Raw genomic sequence first — 24,382 nt, 5'->3', positions numbered from 1 at the left:
AACACTATCGGTCAAACTATGGGACACAAATCATATGGAAAATGTAAGAAGACAAACAAAAAATCTAAGACAAATACAGAGAAAGACACACACATACACACACAGAGACACGAGGTTTAACAAACACACAAGCGTGCAAACAAAGACATCATGGTTTACGGTTTGTGAATCGGACTCTGGATTGAACAGAAATATATAAGTGACAGGTTCATCATCCAATCAGAACCGCAAGCGTTTGCTTCTGTAATGTGATTGACACGATACGTGGCGAATAATACGTGCGGATATACGTTAGGGGCGTTTCCAGGAAGAGTTGTTACATTTTCCTGTAATGGCGGACCAGACAGACAGCGAAACTATCGGGTTCAACGATAACAGGTAAGCATTGTGGCAATAACGTTATACATTGTAATGCAATGAAAAAAAATCGAGCCCAAATATAAAAGAGCTGATTGATGTTTGATATTGCGGGGTTGCAATGCGCTCTAGCAACCCTCGGTGTTGCTTTGGAGGGGAGCACGTTAGCCAAATAGCGGTTTAGCTAGCAGCAGGATGTCCAAGCCGCTGGTCATTCATCACCTTCTCTGAGGCACCCGCTGAACACAGAGGGTCACACCACCTACGAGGAGACCACTTCATCCCAATGGTGTTGAGTACTGCGACTATATCGGAATACTGCTTAAATGGCTGTTAGTGACCGGTTGGATCTATATGCTGGCAAGATTATATTGGGCGATGGACCAGTCAGCCAGCATGCAGGGCTATATCGAAGTGGCTTTGAGTTGAAGCAGTCTGTTGTGTGTTTTTGTTTTTACAAAGTTAAGTTAGTAAAATATGTACCATCTTAATGTATAGTGGGCTTCAACAGCGAACTGGATCGAACCGTTTAGACGTCATCAAACCAGCAACGTGGGTGGGTGGTGCCATCTAACCGTGTGGTGATGTTTTGGTCTGCAGAATGGCGCAGCAGCCCGTGCGGTTCCGCGGCCCTGCGCCCGTCCAAGCCCCGGTGCTGCGCGGCCCCCCACCGCTCCTCAGACCGCCGCCCCCACCTTTCGGAATGATGCGAGGACCTCCGCCACGGCCTCCGTTTGGACGGCCGCCCTTTGACCCAAACATGCCACCGATCCCGCCACCTGGAGGCATGCCACCGCCGATAGGACCTCCTCACCTCCAGGTGAGCCGCAGAAATATACCAATCCTAAAGCTATGTTCAGATGCAGGGAGCACAATGCCAAAACAAACTGTAGCATACTGATACTTTGACGTGTGACCGCATGAAATGTACATTATCTACTGCCCTAAATTTCATTATTGCTCAGTCCTTCTCAAAAGGCGTCTCTATACCACTAACTGGGAATAACTGGCCCAGTTTCGTTGATAAAAGAATGTGATGGATGGATAAGCAAGCAAGCTATTTTACCATTGATTTATTTGTTCATACAATGCTTTGTTTCAAAATACAAGTGGCAGTTTAGAAATTGATGCATATGTGTGGATGAGTTGGAGCTGGTTGAACTCATGTGGTAGAGCTATGACCTTATTCAAGAGTGTGCTTTAAAATCTATATCGACCAGTAGTGCATCTGGCAGAGGACCATGGATCTGAGTGTCGAAGGAAATTGATTCTGGAGGATGTAGTCCTTGTAGCATTAATGACACCATAACAGTGGCTCTCTGAGTAAGAGTGAACGCTGAATGGAGGTATGATGTGAGTAATATAGTTTCTTAATGGCCTCTGAATTTCACTAGTGTTGGTTTGGCCCGATAACGCCCCTCACTGGCCTTTTCCCTTCTGCCCCAGCGACCTCCTTTCCTGCCTCCACCCATTGGCAGCATGCCTCCGCCTCCAGGGATGCTGTTCCCTCCCGGGATGCCCCCCGTCTCAGCCGCCGTAGCGCCGGGCATGACCCCAGCCGAGGAGATCTGGGTGGAGAACAAGACGCCAGAGGGGAAGGTAGGCTGGGCATGTGATGAGGCCAGTGAGGTGCTGGTAAACACTGGATCTCTTCACAGTATTGAGATGCTTTCACAAATGTTACTTCACATAAGGACAATTTCCACAATTGAAAATGTGCGTCACTAGTAGAAATCACTAGATTTTTTTTTTTTATCTTTGCCGCATTTTGTTAGACTACATGTAAGGAATTAACCGGGGTGATAATGTTCTAAAGGTGTGTATCGATTTTAATCTGAGGAAATATAAAGCTTTTTTTTTTTTTTTTTTGCATTGTCAAGAAACTTGTGGTCAGTAGTTCTACTGGACCCTTTCAAAAAGGCAGAGTGGTCCTATTATTGAAAAGGAAGGCCCACCGTGGATGGTTCTGCCTCACTTTGGTCTCATGCCTGAGTGTAGTACCTGACTTCTCCATGTGTGGTTCTTCCCCAGGCCTATTACTACAACGCAAGGACCAGGGAGTCTGCATGGAGTAAACCAGAAGGGGTCAAGATCATCCAACAGTCAGAGCTCAACCCTATGCTGGGGACGGCTGGCCCTTCTGTGACTGTAGGGGGCGCTGTACCCGCCAGCTCAGCCAACGTCAACACTACAGCCAGCACAGTCGTAGTATCGGCCTCCTCCCCTGGCCAGGCTCCGTCCCCAACACCCTCTCGCACGCTGGCCTCTAGTCCAGATCCCAGCAACTCTTCCCCTTCTGTGTCCATGGCAGGTCAGCCTCAGCCGCCTGCAAGGCATGCACACACACATACCATAATATTCACAAGTCAGTGTTTGGTCTGAGCATGAGATTTTGGCTTGCATGAGAGGCTGAATGGATCGACCCTCATACAACCAAATGATCAGACTACACTTAGCATTGAATAATGGTGTTGTTTAATGTTGTATCAGCCAGCTCTTAGCATGACCTTGAAACTAATTAGTTTTCTTCTTTGTTTCTTTTTCTTATATATTTCGGGTCCTTGGTTACAGACCTGGCCCATGCTGCAAAGGTGACCTCGGGTATGGGAGCGTCTCCTGTCACCGTGGTGACTGTTACCACGGTGCCATCGCCGGTCACAGCAGTGCAGACCATGACCATGATTCCCACAGCCCTCACTCACAGCGTTGCCCAGTCCAGCTCCAACATGCCTTCCTTCCCCCCAGTGATGGTGCCCCCATTCAGAGTGCCTTTGCCAGGCATGCACATACCGCTGCCAGGTAAGGAATCACAAGACTTCGTGGCATCTTTCAGAAGTTATTATTTTGGCATATTAAAATTTTTTCTTCCCTCAGAAGATTACAAGTATTACCTACCTACTGCTCTGTGTATTCCAATGTACCCACCGTTTAAACTTTGAGTTTCAAGCTGTAAACCAGGCTGTAATCTGGTTAAAATGTTAGTTTTAAAAGTAGTTTGCATAGAGACCAGAGTCTGTGTTCAGTTAAAGCTGAAGTACTGGCCAGACACCAGCGAGGCCTGGGGTGAAGGGGGGTGTTGAGTAGGCTGCACCCTGAAGCCCCATCACTCTTCCTTCAGACCTCAGACTCTTCTGTAAGCGCATTCCAATAACAGAAAAAGACACGATATACAGGAATGATATTGAACATTAATCATGCAAACCAGAATAATAATGATCATAGGAGAACAAATACTTCAAAAGGAGACGTGGGCTTATTTCATGTTGGTTCTGACAAGAGACCGTCTGTACCATTATTGTGGTAGGAGCTAGGCATGGTGTGCATGTCGCCTTCACTCTGTAACCCTGTTTTCTATGCAGTTGATTGGTGTGATTGTAATTCACAAGACAAGGATGTAAAACAAACAAGAAATGTAGACAGCTCCATAGCGCACTGATCTTGTCAGACCAAGGTTAATGTTGGAAAATATACTGGATATTCAGTCATCAAAGTACTTGAACGAGGACAAACTGTACAATCCGTGGTAGTGGAAGTGGGGTCAGCTGGTAAGCCCAAACAATGGCGGGTCATAAGGAGAGGGAATCCCAGTCAGGTCAACACCGCCGGACCCACGACGGACCGCAGAGTGTGCCTCTCACTCCGGCCTGAGTATCTTTTAATATCGCTCCATTATGTTTAACTTCCTGTAATGTTGTGGCTGGATTTAGCCTATGGATCTATAGCACCTGTCACTTAAACCTGCTTCAGTAACCCAGTTACCGTAATGCCATGTAAAACTGGAAAGCGTTTTTCTTTTGTAAACCACAAATTGGTGTATAATCTAGGTTGAACTGGCAAATTGACTGGGAGAATTCTGTGTCATGTAAATTTGTTGTGATGAGTCTGTATAACCCTGTGTCTCTTGTGTGGGAACCTGTGTCCCACCCCCCCCCCCCCACCCACCCACCGAGTGGCCTTAACCGGGCACTCGCTGGGTGCTCCATGTGAGCCCGTGTTCTGTGTTCAACCCGATGCCTGCTTGTGCGTTGTTCTTGCAGGTGTAGCAATGATGCAGATAGTAGGCTCGCCCTATGTAAAGGCAGGCCACGGCGCCAACGGTAAACACCCTCCTCCTCCTCCCAGCGGTAGATGCATGGTAGTGAATGGTTGTGATGATCGGGGGGTCCGGAGGGCTGCCGGCATGGTGGTGCTGAAGGATGGGTTTCTGATTTACACGAGCAGTGAGACTGGCTCTGTTGGGGCTAGATTTCTGAGACCAAACGGTTTAGGAGTCTACTTTTTATACTTATCTATGATGTTGGGTTTATGGCTATTCACCGATTTGTAGTCAATTTAGACTTAACAGAAGTGCTCGTATAAATCACACTGAGACGAGGGTCATAAATACTGATGTGTAACCGCACAACAAGGAATAATGTTGATAACAACTTTTTGGACAGAGTACTGGTTTAATGGTTGGATATGTGTATGAATGGCCTATCATACGTCTAGCCGGGCAAACCCACGTCACTGGGCCTGATCAGTGGTTTGCAACAGGCTAAGCAGCATCTATTCAGTGTAGGACTATGGGATAAAGGTTGTGTGTTTGTCTAGTGGTGTGGCATGGTCTATGTATGTGTGTGTATGTGTACTGTTTGTATTGTATCGGCAAGATTCCTCTGCACACATGGACCTTTACCTTTTTTTAAACTGATACCCTCCCAGGTTTGTAATTGCACAAGTAGATCATCAAGGTATAAATTTGGGTCCTGTTCCAGACATGATATAACTGAAATGTTTTATGCGTTTGAGTTCCTTCAAAGTGGATCAACATGTCAGTGGGAATCATGACGGCCGACTAAGTGATCCCTCAAGCCCCCTGTCCTCCCTCCTTTCCCTTTTCAGGTATGATTCCTGGCATGCCCCCCTCCATGGTTCCCATGATGCACCCCCAGCTGGCGATGACGGCGGGGCCCGGCTCGCTGGCGGGCCTGCAGCTGCCCGAGTGGTCAGAGTACAAAACGGTGGATGGGAAGACGTACTACTACAACAACCGGACCCTGGAGTCCACCTGGGAGAAGCCCCAGGCCCTGTTGGAGAAAGGTGTGGACTGGCTGCTCACATTGACAGGTCTTGAGTGTTGAGGCTCGTTAAGTGAGCGCAAATCCATACAGCATCGATCTGTGTTTCTCAAACACTGTAAATGCACTTCTGCCACCTTGACTCAATTAGTATAAGCGCTGCGAATAGCAGACCCCCCACCCCCCACAGACAGCGGCATACAGTCCCATGAAGGAAGTACAAATGAGATGCATACATGGAGTCCCTGTTGCAACAGACAATCCCCTGCAGTTTAAGGTCAAGAACATGGTGTTCATTGTTGGCCATTTGCTTTCCCCTCCCGGTGCCCAGAGAAGGAACTGGAAAAAGCCAAGGAGCGCCTGGCCCAAGTGGAGGCAGAAGCCATGGAGATGGAGGATGAGGAGAACAAGGCAGACGCCGCCAACGAGAAAGAGGTATGAAGGGGCCATCAGTACCCCTTTCCCCGCGCAGGGCTCTTGAGGAAAAAGACCATTGGCTGGGCTACAGCATTTGCATCTTTATTGTGGCCTGATGGATGCAGTTTATTTTGTGTGCGTCTTCTCTTGACAAGTGTTCTGAAGAAGGCTACAATTTGTTTGCTTGTCTATCACAGGAGCTTAAAGAGGAGGAGATGACAGAAGAAGAGAAGGCTGCCCAGAAAGCTAAACCTGTAGCAACAAACCCAATCCCTGGAACTCCCTGGTACATGCACTCACTCAAATACCTACTTACACGGGGAGTCCCACTCCAGGTCGTTGGTATTCTATTCAGACTATTGTGTATTTAGACCTGGCTTCAGTCGGTCCAATCACAACAGTTTCTAATATGGGGCGGGTCCAACACGATGACTACAGAGCAGCGGCCTATGAAAGCGCAGTTGATCCATTTTCATCCCTGACGACGACTGCTGCTGCTGAACTTTAATTTGATCTACTGACCAGCGTTTATTCGGGGACACAATCACTGGTCAGCAGTCTTCATTGTTACTGGCTGTTTCTCTAATAAAGTCCCCCCCAAGTAGCAGTTAGTTTCAATCCATCCCAAACTGTGCGCACAGAGCCATGCATGGTAACAACGCACGCACGCACGCACACGGCTGACCTGTCCCGGCCCGTGTCTCCCACCAGGTGCGTGGTCTGGACGGGAGACGACCGCGTGTTCTTCTATAACCCCACCACGCGCCTCTCCATGTGGGACCGGCCCGAGGAGCTGATTGGCCGGGCGGATGTGGACAAGAACATCCAGGAGCCGCCGCACAAAAGAGGACTGGAGGACAGCAGAAAGACAGGTAGCGGGAACACCCCACAGAAAGCCTCTTCTGTGTGAAGGCGCTCCGCAAGGTGCGTGTGTAGATGGCCCAGTGGAGGGTGCTGTTGATAGTCATATGCAGCCTGTGGCTACGGCCCGTTTGGGTCGCCAGGCTACGCACACTCGCGCACTCGTCCCTCAAGCTACACGCTTGAGGGACTTAACGTTGCCAATGCAATGGCTCCAAATCGAAATCACTTTTGCGAGCACCACGTTAACGGAACACATGGCGTGTTCGAGATGCCTCGTACACCACCCGCACCCGAGTTGCGAAGTGGGGAATAGCTCCGCTTTCTTGCGGCATTTCACCGAGGCACGCCTCCTTTTGATCGTAATGTCTCGGGATTCTGAGAGTCCACCGAGTTCAGGGAGTTCTACAAGCCAGGAAATGATGTCACAAGAGCAACTCGTGCGGGTGGTGTACGATGCATCTCGAACACACCATTAAACATGGTTTCCACCACTTTGTTCTGCGTCCACTCACTGCCGGGGCGTCAGACCCAGGACGTTTGCTGCAGCATTAACACAGTGTCAGACGATGCCATATCCTCCATCTGTCCTATCAGACACACATCACTAGGGATCCTCCATCTATCTGATCAGACACACCACTAGGGTTCCCCTCGGCAGCACTGGGGTTTAATGCCTTACTGAAAAAGAATGCCTTCTATGTTGCTCAGGGGTTGTGGACATTATTTAGACGTTATTTAGATGTTATTTAGATTGATCAACTTCGAACAAGCTTTTCATGCTTTTGTCCACAAACAGCCCTTATTAAGGCAGAACCAGAGTCCTCCGCACCTGCTGAGGACAACCAGGAGGAGGAGCCAATCAAAGCCAAGAAAAGGAAGTATGTGGTCCCCTATGATAACGTTTTATGGCTTCATCAGACTAATTTCTAGTGGATTTCATCTACTTCCCAACTTTATCTTGGTGTTATTCTTCCAATTTCTGAATCCTCCTCTCCTTTCCCCTCGTTTGACCTGTGTGACCTTTGACCCAAACAGGAAGGAGGAGGTCAAGGAGGTTGAGACAGAAAAGGAAGCGGCGATGGAGGCCGAACTGAGGGCGGCTCGTGAGAGGGCCATAGTGCCCCTAGAGGCGCGGATGACCCAGTTCAAAGACATGCTGCTGGAGAGAGGGGTAACATGTCCCCATAGTTAGACTGGTATTCATGGGTTTGAGACGTAATCTTCTTGCAAAGACAGAGTATAAAGACTTTCCGTCATATACTCTGTACTTGTTTGGGTAAATTTCTAAGCAAAATTCTGCTTGCATTTCCTCCCAGGTATCAGCTTTCTCCACCTGGGACAAAGAACTACATAAAATAGTCTTTGATCCTCGATATCTTCTGCTCAACCCCAAGGAGCGGAAACAGGTGCGTTCTTATTCTTCTTTCATTCTTGATGCTTTTTATTAACGCAGTGTTTTGCACCAAGAAGGAGGAGGGTGGTTTCTTCAGCTGTAGCTGTGTGTCCTTGGCAGGTGTTCGATATATATGTAAAGACGAGAGCGGAGGAGGAGAGGAAGGAGAAGAAGAATAAACTGATGCAGGCCAAAGATGAATTCAGGAAGCTGATGGAGGAATCCAAGCTCACTCCAAGGTAAACCCCATGGACCTCCCCTGTGCAGCAACCTCGGAATATCGTGGAACCGATGCTGTCGAAGGGTCCCCCAACTCTTATGTGTTGTTATGAACCCGGGGGCGATAAAGAGTCTCAAGGGAGGATTTAGGGAACCTCCGCTTCCCAAGTGGAAATAATTTGAAGTCTACATTTCTTCTGTTTTTGTTCATTTTACAGAACAACGTTTAGTGAGTTTGGGGTGAGACACGGCAGAGATCCCAGGTTTAAGAGCATCGAGAAGATGAAGGACCGAGAGACCATCTTCACAGAGTTCATGACGTCTCTGAGGAAGCGAGAGAAGGAGGACTCTAAAACCAGGGGGGAGAAGGTAACACTGGCACACCGACAGTAGTGCATTCTGTTTGTACAGGCTCTAAAACCCCAACCAATGAATCCTTTTTAACCAACATGGCGGTTTAATATGGATCATTATTGTGGTCCAGGGTCCATGACTTCATGGTGGTGTGGTTTGTGTCTCCAGGTGAAGATAGACTTCTTCGAGCTGATGGCGGAGCACCACATAGAGGGGGGTCCTCGCTGGAGTAAGGTGAAGGACCGGCTGGAGTCGGACCCCCGCTACAAAGCCGTGGAGAGCTCCGCTCACAGAGAAGAACTTTTCAAGCAGTACATTGATAAGCAGGCCAAGGTGAGGCCCATTGCTCTGTCTGTAGTTTGTGCATAAAGCAACATATAATGTATTTTTGAGTTGGTTGTGAGCAGTTATCATTTAAAATGTCCTTTTGTTCTTGGTAGTTTTCTTCACAGTATGGTTTATACTCCTACTACTTCCTATGTATTATAAGGACAAAGTGAGCAACGGCTTCGCCTCATTCAGTCGCAAATGATGGCAGTTATGATGGAGGTTGCCTGAGAAGGCTGCCCCCTAGTGGTGAGGCATGGCTGAATGCAGCTTTTTAACGGTGAGGTGGGTCCTTCCCTGGCAGAGTGTGGACATCGACAAGGAGCGGGAGATGGAGCGACAGGCGCGCATCGAGGCCAGTCTTCGGGAGCGGGAGCGGGAGGTGCAGAAGGCTCGCTCGGAGCAGACCAAGGAGATCGACAGGGAGAGGGAGCAGCACAAGAGAGAGGAGGCCATCCAGCACTTCAAAGCCCTCATGTCTGACATGGTGAGGAGCTCCTTCTGGCCCTTCTGGTGCTGATTAACCTCGGTGCCATGTTGAAACATGACCTAGTTTCCACACTTAGCCCCCCTTCCTCAGTACAGCTAACATTACGCCATTTGGAAGAGGCACCGCACACCCAGGGCTTATCATGAAGCAAACATTAGCAATGAGAAGGCAAGCCTCATTTAAATCTCTTCAGCCCGCAGTTCGGTTAAAAGTGTTTTTTTTTTTGGTAAAACAAAAGGTAAACATCTAGTTTAGTCACTTCATAATGATTCACATTCATGCCATAAAAGCATGAAGACACTAGTCCGACCAGAATGTTTATGAACTAGCACAGAGCACATCTTGTAGTGTAGTGCGCAGTGATCAGGGGTTTGAACAACCCGATCACATAGTGTTTAGGTGAATGAGTATTTGGGGGACTGAGAGCCTGGTCGGACTGTGCAGGTGCGCTCCTCGGACGCAGCGTGGTCAGACACGCGGCGGAACCTCCGCAAGGACCACCGCTGGGAGTCTGCGTCTCTGCTGGAGCGGGAGGAGAAGGAGAAGCTGTTCAACGAGCACGTGGAGGCGCTCGCCAAGAAGAAGAAGGAACACTTCCGCCAGCTGCTGGATGAGACCAGCATGGTGAGGACGGCTGCAGAGAAAGGATCTTCACAGGTACGTGTGTGTGTGTGATAAACCTGTAATACTTTGTCAGAGTAATTTTCTTTTTGTGCCTCACAGGCGAGAAAGGAATGACTATTCTTGTTTTTCATTCGTTTAGAGCGGTGTTTGGGTATTTTTGTAAGGTTTTGAAGGTAATGAATAAGCCAAAACAAAGCCGGTGCTTATTGTTCCAGAGCCCAGTGGCTGCCCCGCGTAGGTGGCGTGCACTGCGTTCTATCAAACATGCCGGCATTGGTAAAAGGAATTGATCAGCTCAATTACAAACCATTTGGAACCAGTTCTCAGCCTGAACTTGGTTTCCCATCCCTGTTATCATAAGATACATTTGTATCCTGGTTGACAACACGGAATGTTTTCCTGGAGTATAAAGTGGATTCAGTCGCAGCTTGTTCATTCCTGACGGACTAATGAGGGTTCCTGTGTTCACACAGAATGCACCTTTTTTTTTTTTTTACGTTGTTCGTCAAAAGAGTGGTAGGCATGCTGGTGGCCGTTCTAACGGATCTATGTTGTTCTAGATCACCCTGACCACAACGTGGAAGGAGGTGAAGAAGATCATCAAAGAAGATCCTCGTTGTATCAAGTTCTCCTCCAGTGACCGGGTAAGAACACCAAGAACCCCCCTGAGTCAACCCTCCTACTGAACACGGAGCCAACAGATGGAGGTCTACCTGCTGCCTGTACACTCATGACCAAAGTCTTCACTAGGCAGACCCATGCTGAAGCTAGAGAGCCAGTAATGAGTTTGGTGGACTGGATATGGAGGGTGGCCTGGAGTAAGGGGGGAGGGAGGCCTGGAGTAAGGGGGGAGGGAGGCCTGGAGTAAGGGGGGAGGGAGGCCTGGAGTAAGGGGGGAGGGAGGCCTGGAGTAAGGGGGGAGGGAGGCCTGGCGTAAGGGGGGAGGGAGGCCTGGCGTAAGGGGGGAGGGAGGCCTGGAGTAAGGGGGGGAGGGAGGCCTGGAGAAAGGGGGGGAGGGAGGCCTGGAGAAAGGGGGGGAGGGAGGCCTGGAGTATAGGGGTGTCTTGGTTGGATTCTTCCTAAATAGAGCTTCCTTTGGCCAGTACCCAAAATGGCCTATCTTGCCTTTGAAGTTAAGGGTTGAGATGATTACATTTAGATATATGGTTAGTGGTGGTTTATGTATTAGATCAGTGCTGGTTAGGATTCTGTATTAGGTCAGTGCTGGTTAGGTTTTTGTAAAAGGTTAGTTCTCGGCCTACTTGGCTCAGGTGGTGTGTAACAACAAGGTCAGTACAGTACCCCCAATACAGATAATCTGAACATGAGCTGTTTCACCAACCTGGGGTCTGACCAAGAACTTGAGCCCCAAAACAACACGAGGACCTGGAAAGGATTAGTCTCTTCGCCCAGCTGCTCTTTACCAGCCTCTTCTTGCGTGTGTTCTTGCTAACTTGTAGAAGCGACAGCGAGAGTTTGAGGACTACATCAAAGACAAGTACATCACGGCCAAAGCAGACTTCAGGACCCTCCTGAAGGAGACCAAGTTCATCACCTACAGGTGAGGATGCACCACACGTTCTCCTCCTCCACCCACTGGCTCCCACACATTTGGTCAAAGGTCACCGACATCAATCCTCCTAACAGGTGGAAAAATGTAATGATGGCCCATCAGTTTCCCGTCATGTTGTGCACGTGTCCTACGATGTCCTTCCGGGGGCGTTGTCCTTGATGACTCTGACGTGCTTGATTCGTACAAATGTAAAGTGAGTTTCTCCCCCCCCCGGCAGGTCGAGGAAGCTGATCCAGGAGTCGGAGCAGCACCTGAAGGACGTGGAGAAGGTCCTCCAGAACGACAAGCGCTACCTGGTGCTGGAGTGCGTACCGGAGGAGCGCAGGAAGCTCATCATGTTCTACATCGAAGACCTGGACCGGCGCGGACCTCCTCCCCCGCCCACCGCCTCCGAGCCCACCAGGCGCTCCACCAAGTGACCCGCCCGCCCGCCACGTCGCCCCTCCCCCTCCCGTCCCGGCCAGAGCATGTGACCACCCCCCCCACCCCCCCTCACGCCCCAGCAGGGCCACTGGGCTTCTCCTGAGAGCAGTGTTGCGGCTGGACGGGGATTTTTATTGCTTAGAGATGTTCCATAGAGATGTACTGTTGAAGTCTCTGTGTTATGTCGCCTTGTAGCCCCTGGTTTAAAATAATAAAGAAGAAAAACAGTTCTCTTGCGTGAAACTACAGCAGGGAAGTGAGGGTGCACGAGTCGGGTGACCTCAAACCCCCCCTCCACTCTGAGTATTAGAGGAGCCGCGCGGGGCTGAGGCTGCAGCACATGGCCACAGAGAGGTGTAAGATAGCTGATGTAAATGATGGAGTGTATGTGTGCGTCTGGGGCTCCCGGAGCCCTGCTGCCCCACTGGGCCGGTCATTGTGTCAGTGGCTGTGTGAATGTTTGTTTCTGCTCAGTGGGTAATGCTAATGTTGCAGCAGTTTCTGTTGGATCAAATAAAGGCATATTCCGCTGTTTTTTTTTTTCAATTACTCATCTCCTTTTTTTATTTACTGATTTAATTCTATATTTCATCTATATATTATAAAAGTTTTTATTAAACAGAATATTGAATGCTGCAATTTTAATTGTCGCAAGGTACGCTGGAGGGTGGACCGGTGGACCTTTTGATATGGTTTTCAGTATCTTGAAGAGAAATTAAGCCTACTCGAAGTACCTGGCTACCTAGAAGTACGTCTACTTCAAGCGCCTAGGATCTAAATTCATGACCTGTTTTCCAACTCAATGAATGTCATGCTGGCATGCAGAATGCTTACGGTACATTTAATGCTACATTTGGTGGCTGCTTTATATTCACTTCCTTATATGGATCATTTGTGTTCAGCGGCTGAATTTAAATCCTGCCATGGAGAACAATCATCACTGTCATGTAGTATCCAATATGAGCAGAGGCACCAGAGGAGAGTCCTCATTTCTATAGACCCGACCGCACCCGGAACACCTGATCCCCGACCTGCTGCGTTCTACCGCTTCTCTAATCTTCCATTGGCTGAGAGACACGAGGTCGGTCTTACGTCACATGTTGATGTTGCCGGACATGCGGTACTTCGCATCATCATCGTGTCCATCTATCCATCTTCGACATCCATCTTTTAAACACCATCATTTACTCACACATTTTAATAAGGTTTTTAGGATAACGTTGTAAGCGATTAACAGTTATACAAGTGGACCATGGAGCGAGTCTAGACTAGACTATCGCTGAACGTGGTCCTGGCCTGGTTTGGATCTCCTCCTCGTCCGGCCATGCCCCGCCGTGTGATGCTCCTCTCCATGCTGCTCCTGCTGTCGCCGTCCTGGTTCGGCGACTCGGGATCGGCTCAGCTGGACGGAGCGCCACCTTCCAAAATAGGCAAGAGTCCAACCGACTGACCGCCCTCGCCGTCGCCAATCGCCATATTTTTGTCTTATTTTGATGAGTATGATCCACCTGCTAGCTCCAGGAGAAAACACATCCACAAGGGATCCAGCCATGTGGGATGATTTGTTTAATAATTAAGTTATTGGTTAATTGGTTACTTTTGCGTCTTTATTTGTTAACTGTATACATTGCAGACATGCAGACACAGACAAATCTAACGAGGTACACTCAGTACCAACTCCACCAGGCAGGGAAATGGTCTACCTCACCAGTAGCTAGCTATAGACTCAAAAAGTTGCGTGTGACCAATTCAACTCCTGTTACATATTGCGTAGTAAACGTTGTTTTTGCTTTCCTTAATGCGTATTCATTAATCAAAATGCAAAATAGTATCAGAATACTTGTATGTACTTCGGATACTCTGCCTTCTTCACTGCTTTCAATGTTCAATGCATCATGAATGAGACAATAACAACACAATTAATCATTCCTCCTTAACAGCCGTTGTAGGTGCAGGGATCGGTGGTACTGCGACAGCCCACTTCCTGCGGCAGCATTTCGGACCAGAGGTCCAGATCGACGTGTTCGAGAAGGAGGAGGTCGGGGGTCGACTTGCCACAGTCACTGTCAATCACAATGACTACGAATCCGGAGGCTCCATCATTCACTCCCTCAATCTCCACATGCAGGACTTTGTCAAGCAGCTAGGTGTGTTTACCGTTAGGTTCACAGACCTGTACACACACACACACACACACACACACACATGCAGCAATGTTAGAAAAGATCCTGAGAGGGAGTGAAGATAAATATCCAGTTGGCCGGCATAGAATTTGGCTAATCTGTATCTTCAACAACAGGAGTGGTGGAGATAACTTTCCATAAGCAAATATGAAATTTTCCATAACACTCCAGGTGTAAGGAACCATCCACCACAGAGTGTGTAAAAAGCTTCCTCTAGTATCTTGTTTACCTTCTAACCCTGATTCTCTGAGCGTTGACCTGTCCTTTTACTGGCCCTGTGGCCCCTGCCCTACCAGGGGCCCCTGCCCTACCAGGGGTCTGTAGGACCGTGCCCGCTGAGACACAGGGGTCCCTTCTGAGGAGGGACCAACTATATTGGCCCTTTGAACTCCTTTCCAATGTCATTGGATGTTTGCATTAAGTACTGACAAATGTGTTGCCATGGAAAACACAATGGTAATGTTTTAAAGGTTTATTTCAGTGTTTCAACAAAGCACCAGTGCGTTATACATAAGGAAACATGCGTGAGTACGGTGTGCCAATTCCCCACACAGTGATATGATCGATAAAACAAAACTGCTTTGCGGCGTGGGTGATTTTTTTTTTTTGCTCGTGCCGCCCCCCATGTAATGCCGCCCCGGGCGGCTGCCCGCTTTGCCCGTGCCTGAAACTGCCACTGTCTGTGGGCGTTCCATGTACGGTGAATTCCCCCCCAAACTCAGGGCTGAAGTACCGGCGCAGCGTGGCGGGCAAGACGGCGGTGTTCGACGGGGATGCGGTGGTGCTGGAGGAGACCGACTGGTACCTGCTGGACCTGTTTGGCCTCTGGTGGCGCTACGGGATCAGCTTCCTCCGCCTGCAGATGTGGGTGGAGGAGATCATGGAGAAGTTCATGAGGTGGGTGGTGTTCTCCATCGCTGACCCACCATGGGTACCCTTCAGGAGGAGGGCGAGGTGTTCATTGTGCGTGTGTGTGTTTGTTGTAGGATCTATAAGTACCAGGCGCATGGCTATGCCTTCAGTTCAGTGGAGGAGCTGCTGGCCTCCCTGGGTGGGAGTGGCTTCATCAACATGACGCAGAGGCCACTCTCTGATTCGCTGGTGGAGCTGGGCGTGTCCCAGCGCTTCATCGATGAAATCATTGCACCCATCATGAGGGTCAATTACAACCAGAACGTCAGCATCCCGGCCTTTGTAGGTGAGGAGGGGAGAGGTTAGAGTGGGTTGCAGGAATGTTCTTGTCAAGGGTGAGCTTGAAGAGCTTTCAGTATATTATATTATATATAAGTGTTTCTGTTTTATTGTCTTGCTGCGCTCCCTGTGATGGTCCACGACAATAAATTAAGATGACATTGGGTTCACTTGTTTAAAGACACTCCACTCTGGTGTCACCCAAGGTTTGCACGCAGCTTTCAAATGTTGAGCAGAGAAGAAAGATTGTGTGTGTATGTGTGTGTCTGTGTTTTCAGGTGCTGTGTCGCTGGCCGGCGCCCAGACCAACCTGTGGGCGGTGGAGGGCGGTAACAAGCTGGTGTGCTCCGGCCTCCTGAAGCTGGCTAACGCTAACCTGCTGCAGGCCCAGGTCACCAGCATCTCCCCGCTCCACACAGGTAGCCTGGTGTCCACCAGATTCTGACCCCCCCCCCCCCCCCCCCCCCCGCCCCCCCCAGTGGGGAGCAACGTGGTTTCATAGGCTTGTGTTCCTCTCTTCGACCCTGAAGGAGAGGCGGTCCAGTTCCAGCTGGGCTTCACCACCGACGGAGAGACCCGATCCGAGGCGGCCTACGACGTGGTCGTCTTGGCGACGCCGCTCCAGGACAGCGCTGACTCGGGCGTCCGCTTCCACGGCTTCTCCCCGCCGCTGGCGCCGCTGCCCGGCGCCTACCAGCACACGGTGGCCACCGTGGTCCACGGCTACCTCAACACCTCTTTCTTCGGCTTCCCGGACCCCCGCCTGTTCCCCTTCGCCAGCGTGCTGACCATGGACGCCCCCGAGCTCTTCTTCAACAGCGCCGCGAGCGTGTGTCCCGTCAACATCTCCGCAGGCTTCCGCCGCAAGCAGCCGCAGGAGGCGGGCGTGTACAAGGTGTTCTCGCCGCGGCCGCTCAGCAAGGCCCAGCTCAAGACGCTCTTCAGGTGGGGGCACACACACTCAACACCGCAGGGACCCCAGCTTCATGGAGAGACTAGTGACCGCAGACAGGATGCTGGTCTTAAAGAGCACTAAACCTCAGGGCTAGAACCACACTACGATAAACCAACCAACACTGAGAATACATGAGGAACAGAATGCACAACCACACTACGATAAACCAACCAACACTGACATGAGGAACAGAATGCACAACCACAAAAAGATACATCAACAACAACATCAACAAAATAATAGATTTGGAATAGAATGAACAACCATAAATAAACGATACAACATCAAGAATACATTAGGAATAGACAACATATAGTAATAGTACAACCATAATCAAACGATAAAGCAACATCGACCATTCCCCTGACCCCCCCCCCCCCCCCCCCACAGGTCCTACTACTCGGTGCAGCTGACGGAGTGGCTGGCCTACCCCCAGTACAGCAGCGGCCAGGGCCTGCCCCCCGTGGAGCTGCACCCCAACCTCTACTACCTCAACGGCATCGAGTGGGCCGGCAGCGCCATGGAGATGAGCTCGGTGGCGGCCAAGAACATCGCCCTGCTGGCCTACCACCGCTGGAACCGGCAGGCGGACATGGTGGATCAGAAGGACCTGATGCACAAAATCAAGACGGAGTTGTGATGGAGGCCTGCGGACGGGCCCGGGCCCCGGAGGAAGTCTCCTGTGGCGCCCCCCCCCCATCCAGGACTCACTGAGAGGGCGTTGGAGATCGGGGAGGGATATGTTACGGAGTGTGTGACTGTGTGCTTCGAGCCCATCCGGGTGTGGGGGGGGCGTTAGAAAGGTCCTCTGAGACCACTAAGGGAGGCTTCCTGTGGAGCTTGTTAAAATGGCTGGTCAGTTGTGCGGCGCTGCGTAACGCAGACCTCCAGAGTGTCCTCATGTGGCGCAGTGCCCTGTAGCGTCTACTGCTTTGTTGAACTTCCTCAGCCTCCTTTTGGTTGCGTTACAATATGAAACCATTATTAGTAGCATTTATGTGTTTGTATTGAGAGGGTCGACCGATTCTCCACGGGACCATAGGCCCCTCTGGAGCGGGGCTGGGACTATGGGACCCCTCTCCATTGAACATCAGGCGTAACAGTTGCAGCAGAACTGTCACCTATTCTGCCGCTGAATGTAGATCTGTGTAGCTTAGTTTAGCTTTGCCTAGCCTAGCTTAGTGTACCTCTTTTTTATATTGGTTGCTATTAATACTTTTTTTATTTATTATTTGTATTATTATTAACATTTTTACTTTATAATTAGTTGTAGTATTTGTTTCAGTATTATATAAGAAATGAATGGCATGTGTGTGATCTGACAAGATCAGTTCATTACCTAATTAATTACACTCATGCTAAAAACAAGATAAAAAATATAAACCAATATCTAAGTTAACTTCATTGGCAATGCCTAATAACTACATTAGACATTACTACATTATATTATCTAGAAACTATGCAGTTAATGTATTTGCATACATTATCTGGTAAGCTCCAGTGGTCTTCCTGTTGGTTTAAGATGAAACCTTAACTGAGGAATACCTCAGTTAATCAAATACTTAGCACCATTATTCAAATTCAAATTCAAATTCAAACAAACCTTTATTGATAACAATAAACCCCGTCATTGTACACTTGCATGCACAACGAAAGCAGGCCATCGACCAGTCCATTATGCCTGTGAAGAACCATGTTTAATGAAGACAAGTTGAATACATCCACAAACAAGCTTACATACATTTACAACCACTGACAATCCAGAAATTGAATTTATTTGTATCCTTGCTTTCTGAAATTAATCTCATTCCTTTATGCGATTAATTAATATTGCAATATCCGAGCTAGCTACTGGTTCTATGTAAATCACCACTTACGACTACTCTATAAAGGCCAACCTTAGATTATTTATCTGGCAACAAGGAAATATATGTTATTGTTCCAAATCCATTTCCTATTGTGTTTCATAGCAGTGTGACTCAGCAGTATTTAAAGACTGAAGTGGGCCCGTTATCCATCATTAGAGACTAATTCAGAACAGCAGCGTTAACACCGTGTTGTATACAGTGTTTCATACCTCTATAATACGATTCAAAGAGGCCACATGTAGGCTTCCACACTGCAGCTACTGTTAAAGCTGCATCTTGCTGAAGTGACCAATGGTCTGTCAGCTGAGAAATGGACCGTCGCCCACTCAGACACTGCTGCTGCTGCTGCTCTTTTCTGGTTCAAGTCATGTTGTTCAAATAGCAACTCATCTTGAAACCCTGTTGGCATCTTGATCAATATCTTCAAAAGGGAGGACCATAATTGGGGTGAGCAATTCAACTCTGGGCACGTGAAGAGACATTTAGTTTTGCTTTATTTTGCTGTGGGGAAAAACTATTTTGTACATGTGTGGCTGTAGGAAGTATTGGTTTTACAATATAATGATGTGTACTTAAAGAGAAAGGTATTGTGTGGACAAAAGTGGAGAAAAACATGCAATGTAAATCCCTGAAAACATCTTAGTGTGTAAAACTGTATTTTTAAAGATAGATAAAAAATAGGTTCTCAATTCCATCACCACCTCTCTATATTACACAACCCAGTTCCATCCATGTAGCAAATCACACCATAAGGGTTCATTTGTAAAACTACATTGGATTATGGAGGCTGTCACATTATTTAATAAAGCTAATATAAACATCAATACTTTTATTCAACTCTTTTGTGGCATGTAACGTATTTGCAGTATACAATTGGGGGGACATAGTCTGTATGCCATTTAATGTCTTCTTATCCAGGATCAGCAACGGAGAAGAATGAAGCAACATAATCCTCCCAGACTCTTAATGCTGCCCAGCCGAGATCCACTGTTACATCTAGTGTACCTGCTTGTCCCTGTCTCTTCTTAAGGAGAACCACACAATGCTTATTCTACAGATCACCACATACTCACCACCAGACTACACACTACACACAACTCCAATGTCCACACAGTCAAGCTGTATGTAAGCACGAGCTTTAAACCTAACCTCGTTCTGCTCCTCAATGACCTCAACCTGTATTTCAATTGGGATGAACGTCTCTGCGAAACACCACGACAAGTTAACAACCAACATATGTAATTGAGCGTCTATCTGCACACATCCGACTCCATCCGTCCTACCCCCTCCTCACTAACCCTGGTCCCTCGTCTCTGCCGCTGGTTAGATGTTTGCCTTTGATCCGTGACTTGGCCCCCATAGACGCCGGTAAACCCGACAGACGAGACAGCGCCGGCCCTCTGGCCCGTCCTCCTATTGCGGTGCCAGGCCTGGTGCCTCCGTCTCCGTCCCACGTCACAGTCCTGGTCTCTCCCCTCCCCGCCCATGTGCTCCTCTATGCAGTGTGCGAATTATACCATGGTCTCCGGGGAAACATTTATATGCATATAAATGTTTTTATATGCATACATTAACAACAGTGTTTGAATTACGTGGGAGCCAGAAGGAGCCTCCCATAAAGTGAGGACTGGCTCCCATAAAGGCAACAAAGTCAAAAATCTGAGGGGGTCTCTCATATCTGAAGGTGTCTGCCATATGTGGCATTGTAATTTAATTTTAAACAACGCGCATTATCCATCCCCGTGCGGTCTCTTACCATTAAATACGTTAAATTAAAATGTGCTTATATATTTTCTTACGAAAGTTGTTTTGTCTTTTACTGGTTAGGCCTACGTCCCCGTTAATCCACTCTTCTGACAAGTGCGTTCCAACTTTATCAGTGAGGACAAGGCATTTAGCATCCCTGCAAAGAGAACATCCTACGCATCCATCCTTGGAGAATAGCCATGGTACGCGTTTGATCTACTCATCCCACTGTTGGCTGGTCCAGCCGGCCGGGACCACCCCAGCAACTTCGCACCCCCTATCTCCAGCAGCAGTCGGGAAGGAAGAGGAAGAGCCGTTGGGGTGGTCATCAGCATCATCATCCTCTTCCTCATCTCCTTCGACCTCTACTATGGTTATCTTCTTGGCTCTTGGCTCGTCTTGTTGTGTCTCTTTAGCCCCCACATTAACGTTAACGTTAGTGGTCAGGTTAATATTAGAACTAACGTTAGCTGCCTCTTCTCTCGGCTTTGTTGTAGCACATACCGGTAGCTGTCAAAGTCAAGGCCCACGGGCCTAATCCGGCCCGCAGTGTAATTTAATTTGGCCCCCCAGATAATATCTAATGTCTATCAGAACTGGCCCGCCGGTATATCGCATTTCAGCGTTAACGCGCTGACGCGCGTCTTGGCGCGTAAACCCTGGCGCGTCAACGGACCCTGTTATAATGCAATGTCCCCAATTAATGTAATGTAATTGACTTTGTCCAAGATTTCAATTTTGGCCCACTGTATTTGAGTTTGACAGACCTGTTGTAGCAGCATAAGTCCCAACGTCCGATGTGCTACCACCAGCTACAGACGGCTGGTCCTCTTTTTCAGCTTGTTTGGACGTCTTTTTATAGAAATCGCCCAAGGTGAGGTGAGTATTTTAAGCAAGTTAACTAAACAAGCTTGTGTGGTTGGGTAGTGGAGCTGCAGGCAGCGCCCCCACGCTTTGAGCGGCTCTAGCGCGGTAATAATGACAAGCATTAGGCTACTTTGTTTTCATGAATCATAAACTCAAAATATAATTTTATTTCACTTATTTTACACCTTTGAGAAAAACATTCCCAAATAGCATTTACTAGGATATCATATCAATATTTTAGAGCTCCCCCAAAATTTCACAAACCATGTTTCCAGGGGAGACCGTTTGAACAGGATGTATTCTGGAGTGTTCTTCGACCTCCGTTGCGATATGATTATGTTCCCCTTGTTTCTTGTTTTGTTTTAATAAACCAAGGTTTATTATATGTTTAATCAACTTTGAAATGACACGCAGTAATGCAATAAAAATGTAGTTTATATTGTAAACTATTCAATATAGTAGGGAACCAACCTCCCTAACATATTGATGATAGACAGTTGGTTGGACACACAGTTGTTAAATGGGACCACAGTGTCTGATGTAATGTTGCTATGCAATGTTGTGTTGAGAAAACACGAAGAAACAAGTAGGCTATTTATTTCTTATTTACCTAACCTCAGTGTAGGAATTATAGGCCTTAAAATCTACCTCCTGCTGTGATTGACAGCTAAGGGTTCGCATGATATTATGAAATATAACAGGATATGTAACATTATGAAGCATTATGAAATTTAATACGTTGAGGTTATTGCTGTGAGACATTTTTTTAATAATCCTGAAATATCATTGAAAACATTGAAACCACACATTTCTATATTATTTATTAATTTATATATATAAATCAAATTTTTTATATCGTTTTGCTTTGGTCCCCTTACCAGGTGGTTACAATATAAGATAATATATTATAATACTGAAGAATAATGAAAATGGGTAATTGCATGGTCAATACACTGCATTACAATGTTTTAGTTCAAACATGCAAGTCATGAGTAATTTTTACTTTTTTAACTCTCGGCAAATGATTGTTTAACTATGGCAGATTATGAGCTCATATTGAAACCTTAAAACACACTCCGGTGGGAAAATATTGAAATATGTTTGCAATATTTTGAACACAACAGTGGAGATTGGCTGTGATAGGCGGACGGTGCACCTCGTGACCCAGCAGTCACGCGCCTTCCAGGAACCCGTCAGGAAGAAGAAAAACAAAACAAACCCGAGCTCTGCGCGTGGACTCCATTGAAGACCGCCTGCACGTCAACACACAGGACCCCGCACGAGGTCCCCCGCCGAACTAGACCCCCCGTCACTCTTCTTCAGTGAGTAAGCGGTCCGAGGGACCGGATCTGAAAACTTTACCGGGCGGAACGTGAGCGTTGGGTCGGGGACACGGTGCAGCGGAGCGTTAGCTCGCAGGCTAGGCTCGCGTCGGACCTGCTGGATGAAGGGGGCGGACGGAGGCCAGAGTGGAGCCGAGGAAAGGGAGGAAGGGGAGGAAGGGGAGGAAGCAGGACTCAGAATATTAAACATTACATGGAGAAGGGAGAAGGGGGAAGAATACCGAGGTTATTCTAGCGGGGGTTTGTAGTAGTTTTTCTACTAATGTTTTTAAAGCACAGTTAAGGGTTAATTCAGCAGCTCTCCGTCCAACACGCTGTCAGAACACCCTGTCATTCTGTCTTCATCAGATGGTGACAGTGTGGAGGTTCATGCCCCCCGATAGCAGGAGGTCCACCTGTACTTCTATAGGACATGTGTTGGGATCGAAATGTACAAGTTACAGAAGTGGACACTTTGTCCTGCGGTTGGTCTTCACTAATTAACGCGCTACCTCGTTATGAAGCTGGTGTTGACCGCATGAACATGACATCCGTCAGTGTCCCAGTCTGCTCGAGACCACGGTCCATGCCCCCCGCCCCCCCCTTCCCCGGAACGCTAGAGCAGCTCGAGACCACGGTCCACGCCCCCCCCCCAGACCGCTAGAGCAGCTCGAGACCACGGTCCACGCCCCCCCCCCGGACCTGATGGAGGAGCTCGTGAGCGAGAAGGTTCCATGTGATCGAGGCTCCGTACAGAACATCTCGTTCTCGCGGTCTTAACGTTTTATTTATTCACCGTACGTTAACGTTCTGCTTTGTTGTGAGTGTTGGGTTTGGTTTGCTGGTCTGTTTGGTTACGCGTATTTTATTAGATAAATGCTGGTCCGAGATTGGCTTTGTTTATTGGTGTGTGTCGAATAACGATAAAGCATCAGAGTAATCGAGCATTACCATGTTTAGGGGTTAGTAGATGTTAGTAAATGTGTTTGGGACTGGTAGAAGCTATCTAGGCCAAACACAGGCCTCCGAATTGTTTATCTTCTGTCTCCATCTCAACCTAGCTTGAAATGGGTTGTGTTTATCGTGAAGCAGCGATTAGAGTGACAGCATTGCAGGGCCATACGTAAAGGCTCAGGGGCGGAACTGGAGCTTTATTCGACCAATCCTGTGCAGGACTTACGTGGGTGTGGGCGCAGTAAAACTAGTCTGAGGATTTGTTTTGTTTTGCACAGACTGTATCTTGACGGTAGACTGGTGGCAACTGGCAAGGCTTTGCTAGTGGTGCCTGCATAGAGGTGGGTGCTTTTTTAGGTGACATGTTTTAAGCATTTTAACAAACTATTTTGTATTAGTCTATTTAATTTAAAAGGTAATCCGAACGAAACATAAATTGTAACCTACTTATGACACGCGTTAGGTTAAAAAAATGGGATTTGGGAGAAATTCATTTTCTGTATGACATTGTCTTGTGATGCTGTCATTATTTATTATTAAGCTTCTATGCCTAATTGTGCAAGAAATGCTGGGTTTTGTCATGACTGGATACGGCTATAAAACATACATACATTAACCACCAAGACCTAGACTCAATAAACCGAGGGCCCAGCTCACCTTCGCCTGCTGTCTTAAGAGACTTACAGAAGTAAGCACTGTATGTTATAGACTCTGCACCAGGGCTGAACAACGACAACAAATAAAATATTACCTCATAACTAGTGGTTGTTAAACCACGTTGATATTGCATCTCAACCAAATACCAATTCTCATGCAATACCCACCAACAGAGGATTAACGGTATGCAATTGTAATTGTTACATATACCATATTTGATTGGTACTGATACTTTCTTTCGTTGTCACTTTTGTAGCAATGTGTATACAATACATTTAACATAGAGGAGGATATAGAAAGTATGAGGGTTAGTTATATACAAAGCTTTTACTTTTTATGTGGATAGTACTTGCCAATAATTCTATCTTGCAGTAATGGTCAATAAGTTGCGTGTTTTCAGTATTAAAGTACAAGGATTAACTTATGTACTGATAATAATAGGCTATTTATTCTCATCCTGCTGTGTGTGTGTGTGTGTGTGTGGGGGGGGGGGGGGGGGGGGGGGGCATGGGAGAGGTTCTTAATGGTGAAGAAAAGT

At 47.8% G+C, this 24,382-nt stretch overlaps 2 protein-coding genes across 3 annotated transcripts; both read left to right on the top strand.

Moving 5' to 3' along the window:
- Positions 1 to 331: 331 nt before the first annotated feature.
- tcerg1b (transcription elongation regulator 1b (CA150)) lies at positions 332 to 12,635 on the top strand (the record flags this gene model as incomplete). 2 transcript variants are annotated; one of them, XM_084474086.1, is made up of 21 exons in its annotated part: positions 332 to 378; positions 958 to 1,177; positions 1,804 to 1,956; positions 2,389 to 2,668; positions 2,929 to 3,156; positions 4,395 to 4,454; positions 5,242 to 5,439; positions 5,749 to 5,852; positions 6,032 to 6,120; positions 6,546 to 6,706; positions 7,495 to 7,576; positions 7,734 to 7,869; positions 8,015 to 8,104; positions 8,212 to 8,330; positions 8,529 to 8,679; positions 8,833 to 8,997; positions 9,296 to 9,478; positions 9,926 to 10,138; positions 10,666 to 10,749; positions 11,566 to 11,666; positions 11,896 to 12,635. In XM_084474086.1, 21 exons carry the CDS (start codon positions 332 to 334, stop codon positions 12,095 to 12,097), a joined length of 3,066 nt encoding a protein of 1,021 aa, XP_084330212.1. In that variant the 3' UTR covers positions 12,098 to 12,635. The 2 variants fall into 2 exon arrangements, with proteins under 2 accessions (XP_084330212.1, XP_084330213.1); XM_084474087.1 differs by lacking the exon at positions 4,395 to 4,454.
- Positions 12,636 to 13,224: 589 nt separating this feature from the next.
- Positions 13,225 to 17,107, top strand: LOC311354072 (prenylcysteine oxidase 1-like). Its single transcript, XM_084473870.1, has 7 exons — positions 13,225 to 13,531; positions 14,042 to 14,248; positions 15,007 to 15,181; positions 15,271 to 15,482; positions 15,754 to 15,894; positions 16,006 to 16,420; positions 16,821 to 17,107. The coding sequence occupies exons 1-7, from the start codon at positions 13,426 to 13,428 to the stop codon at positions 17,068 to 17,070; spliced, it is 1,506 nt and encodes a 501-aa protein (XP_084329996.1). The 5' UTR covers positions 13,225 to 13,425; the 3' UTR covers positions 17,071 to 17,107.
- Positions 17,108 to 24,382: the final 7,275 nt, after the last annotated feature.

Source organism: Micromesistius poutassou (genome assembly GCF_964030765.1).
Source record: "Micromesistius poutassou genome assembly, chromosome: 10".
Taxonomy (NCBI): domain Eukaryota; kingdom Metazoa; phylum Chordata; class Actinopteri; order Gadiformes; family Gadidae; genus Micromesistius; species Micromesistius poutassou.
Note: the sequence above shows the minus strand (reverse complement) of the source record. Positions and strands in the feature narration are given on the sequence as shown.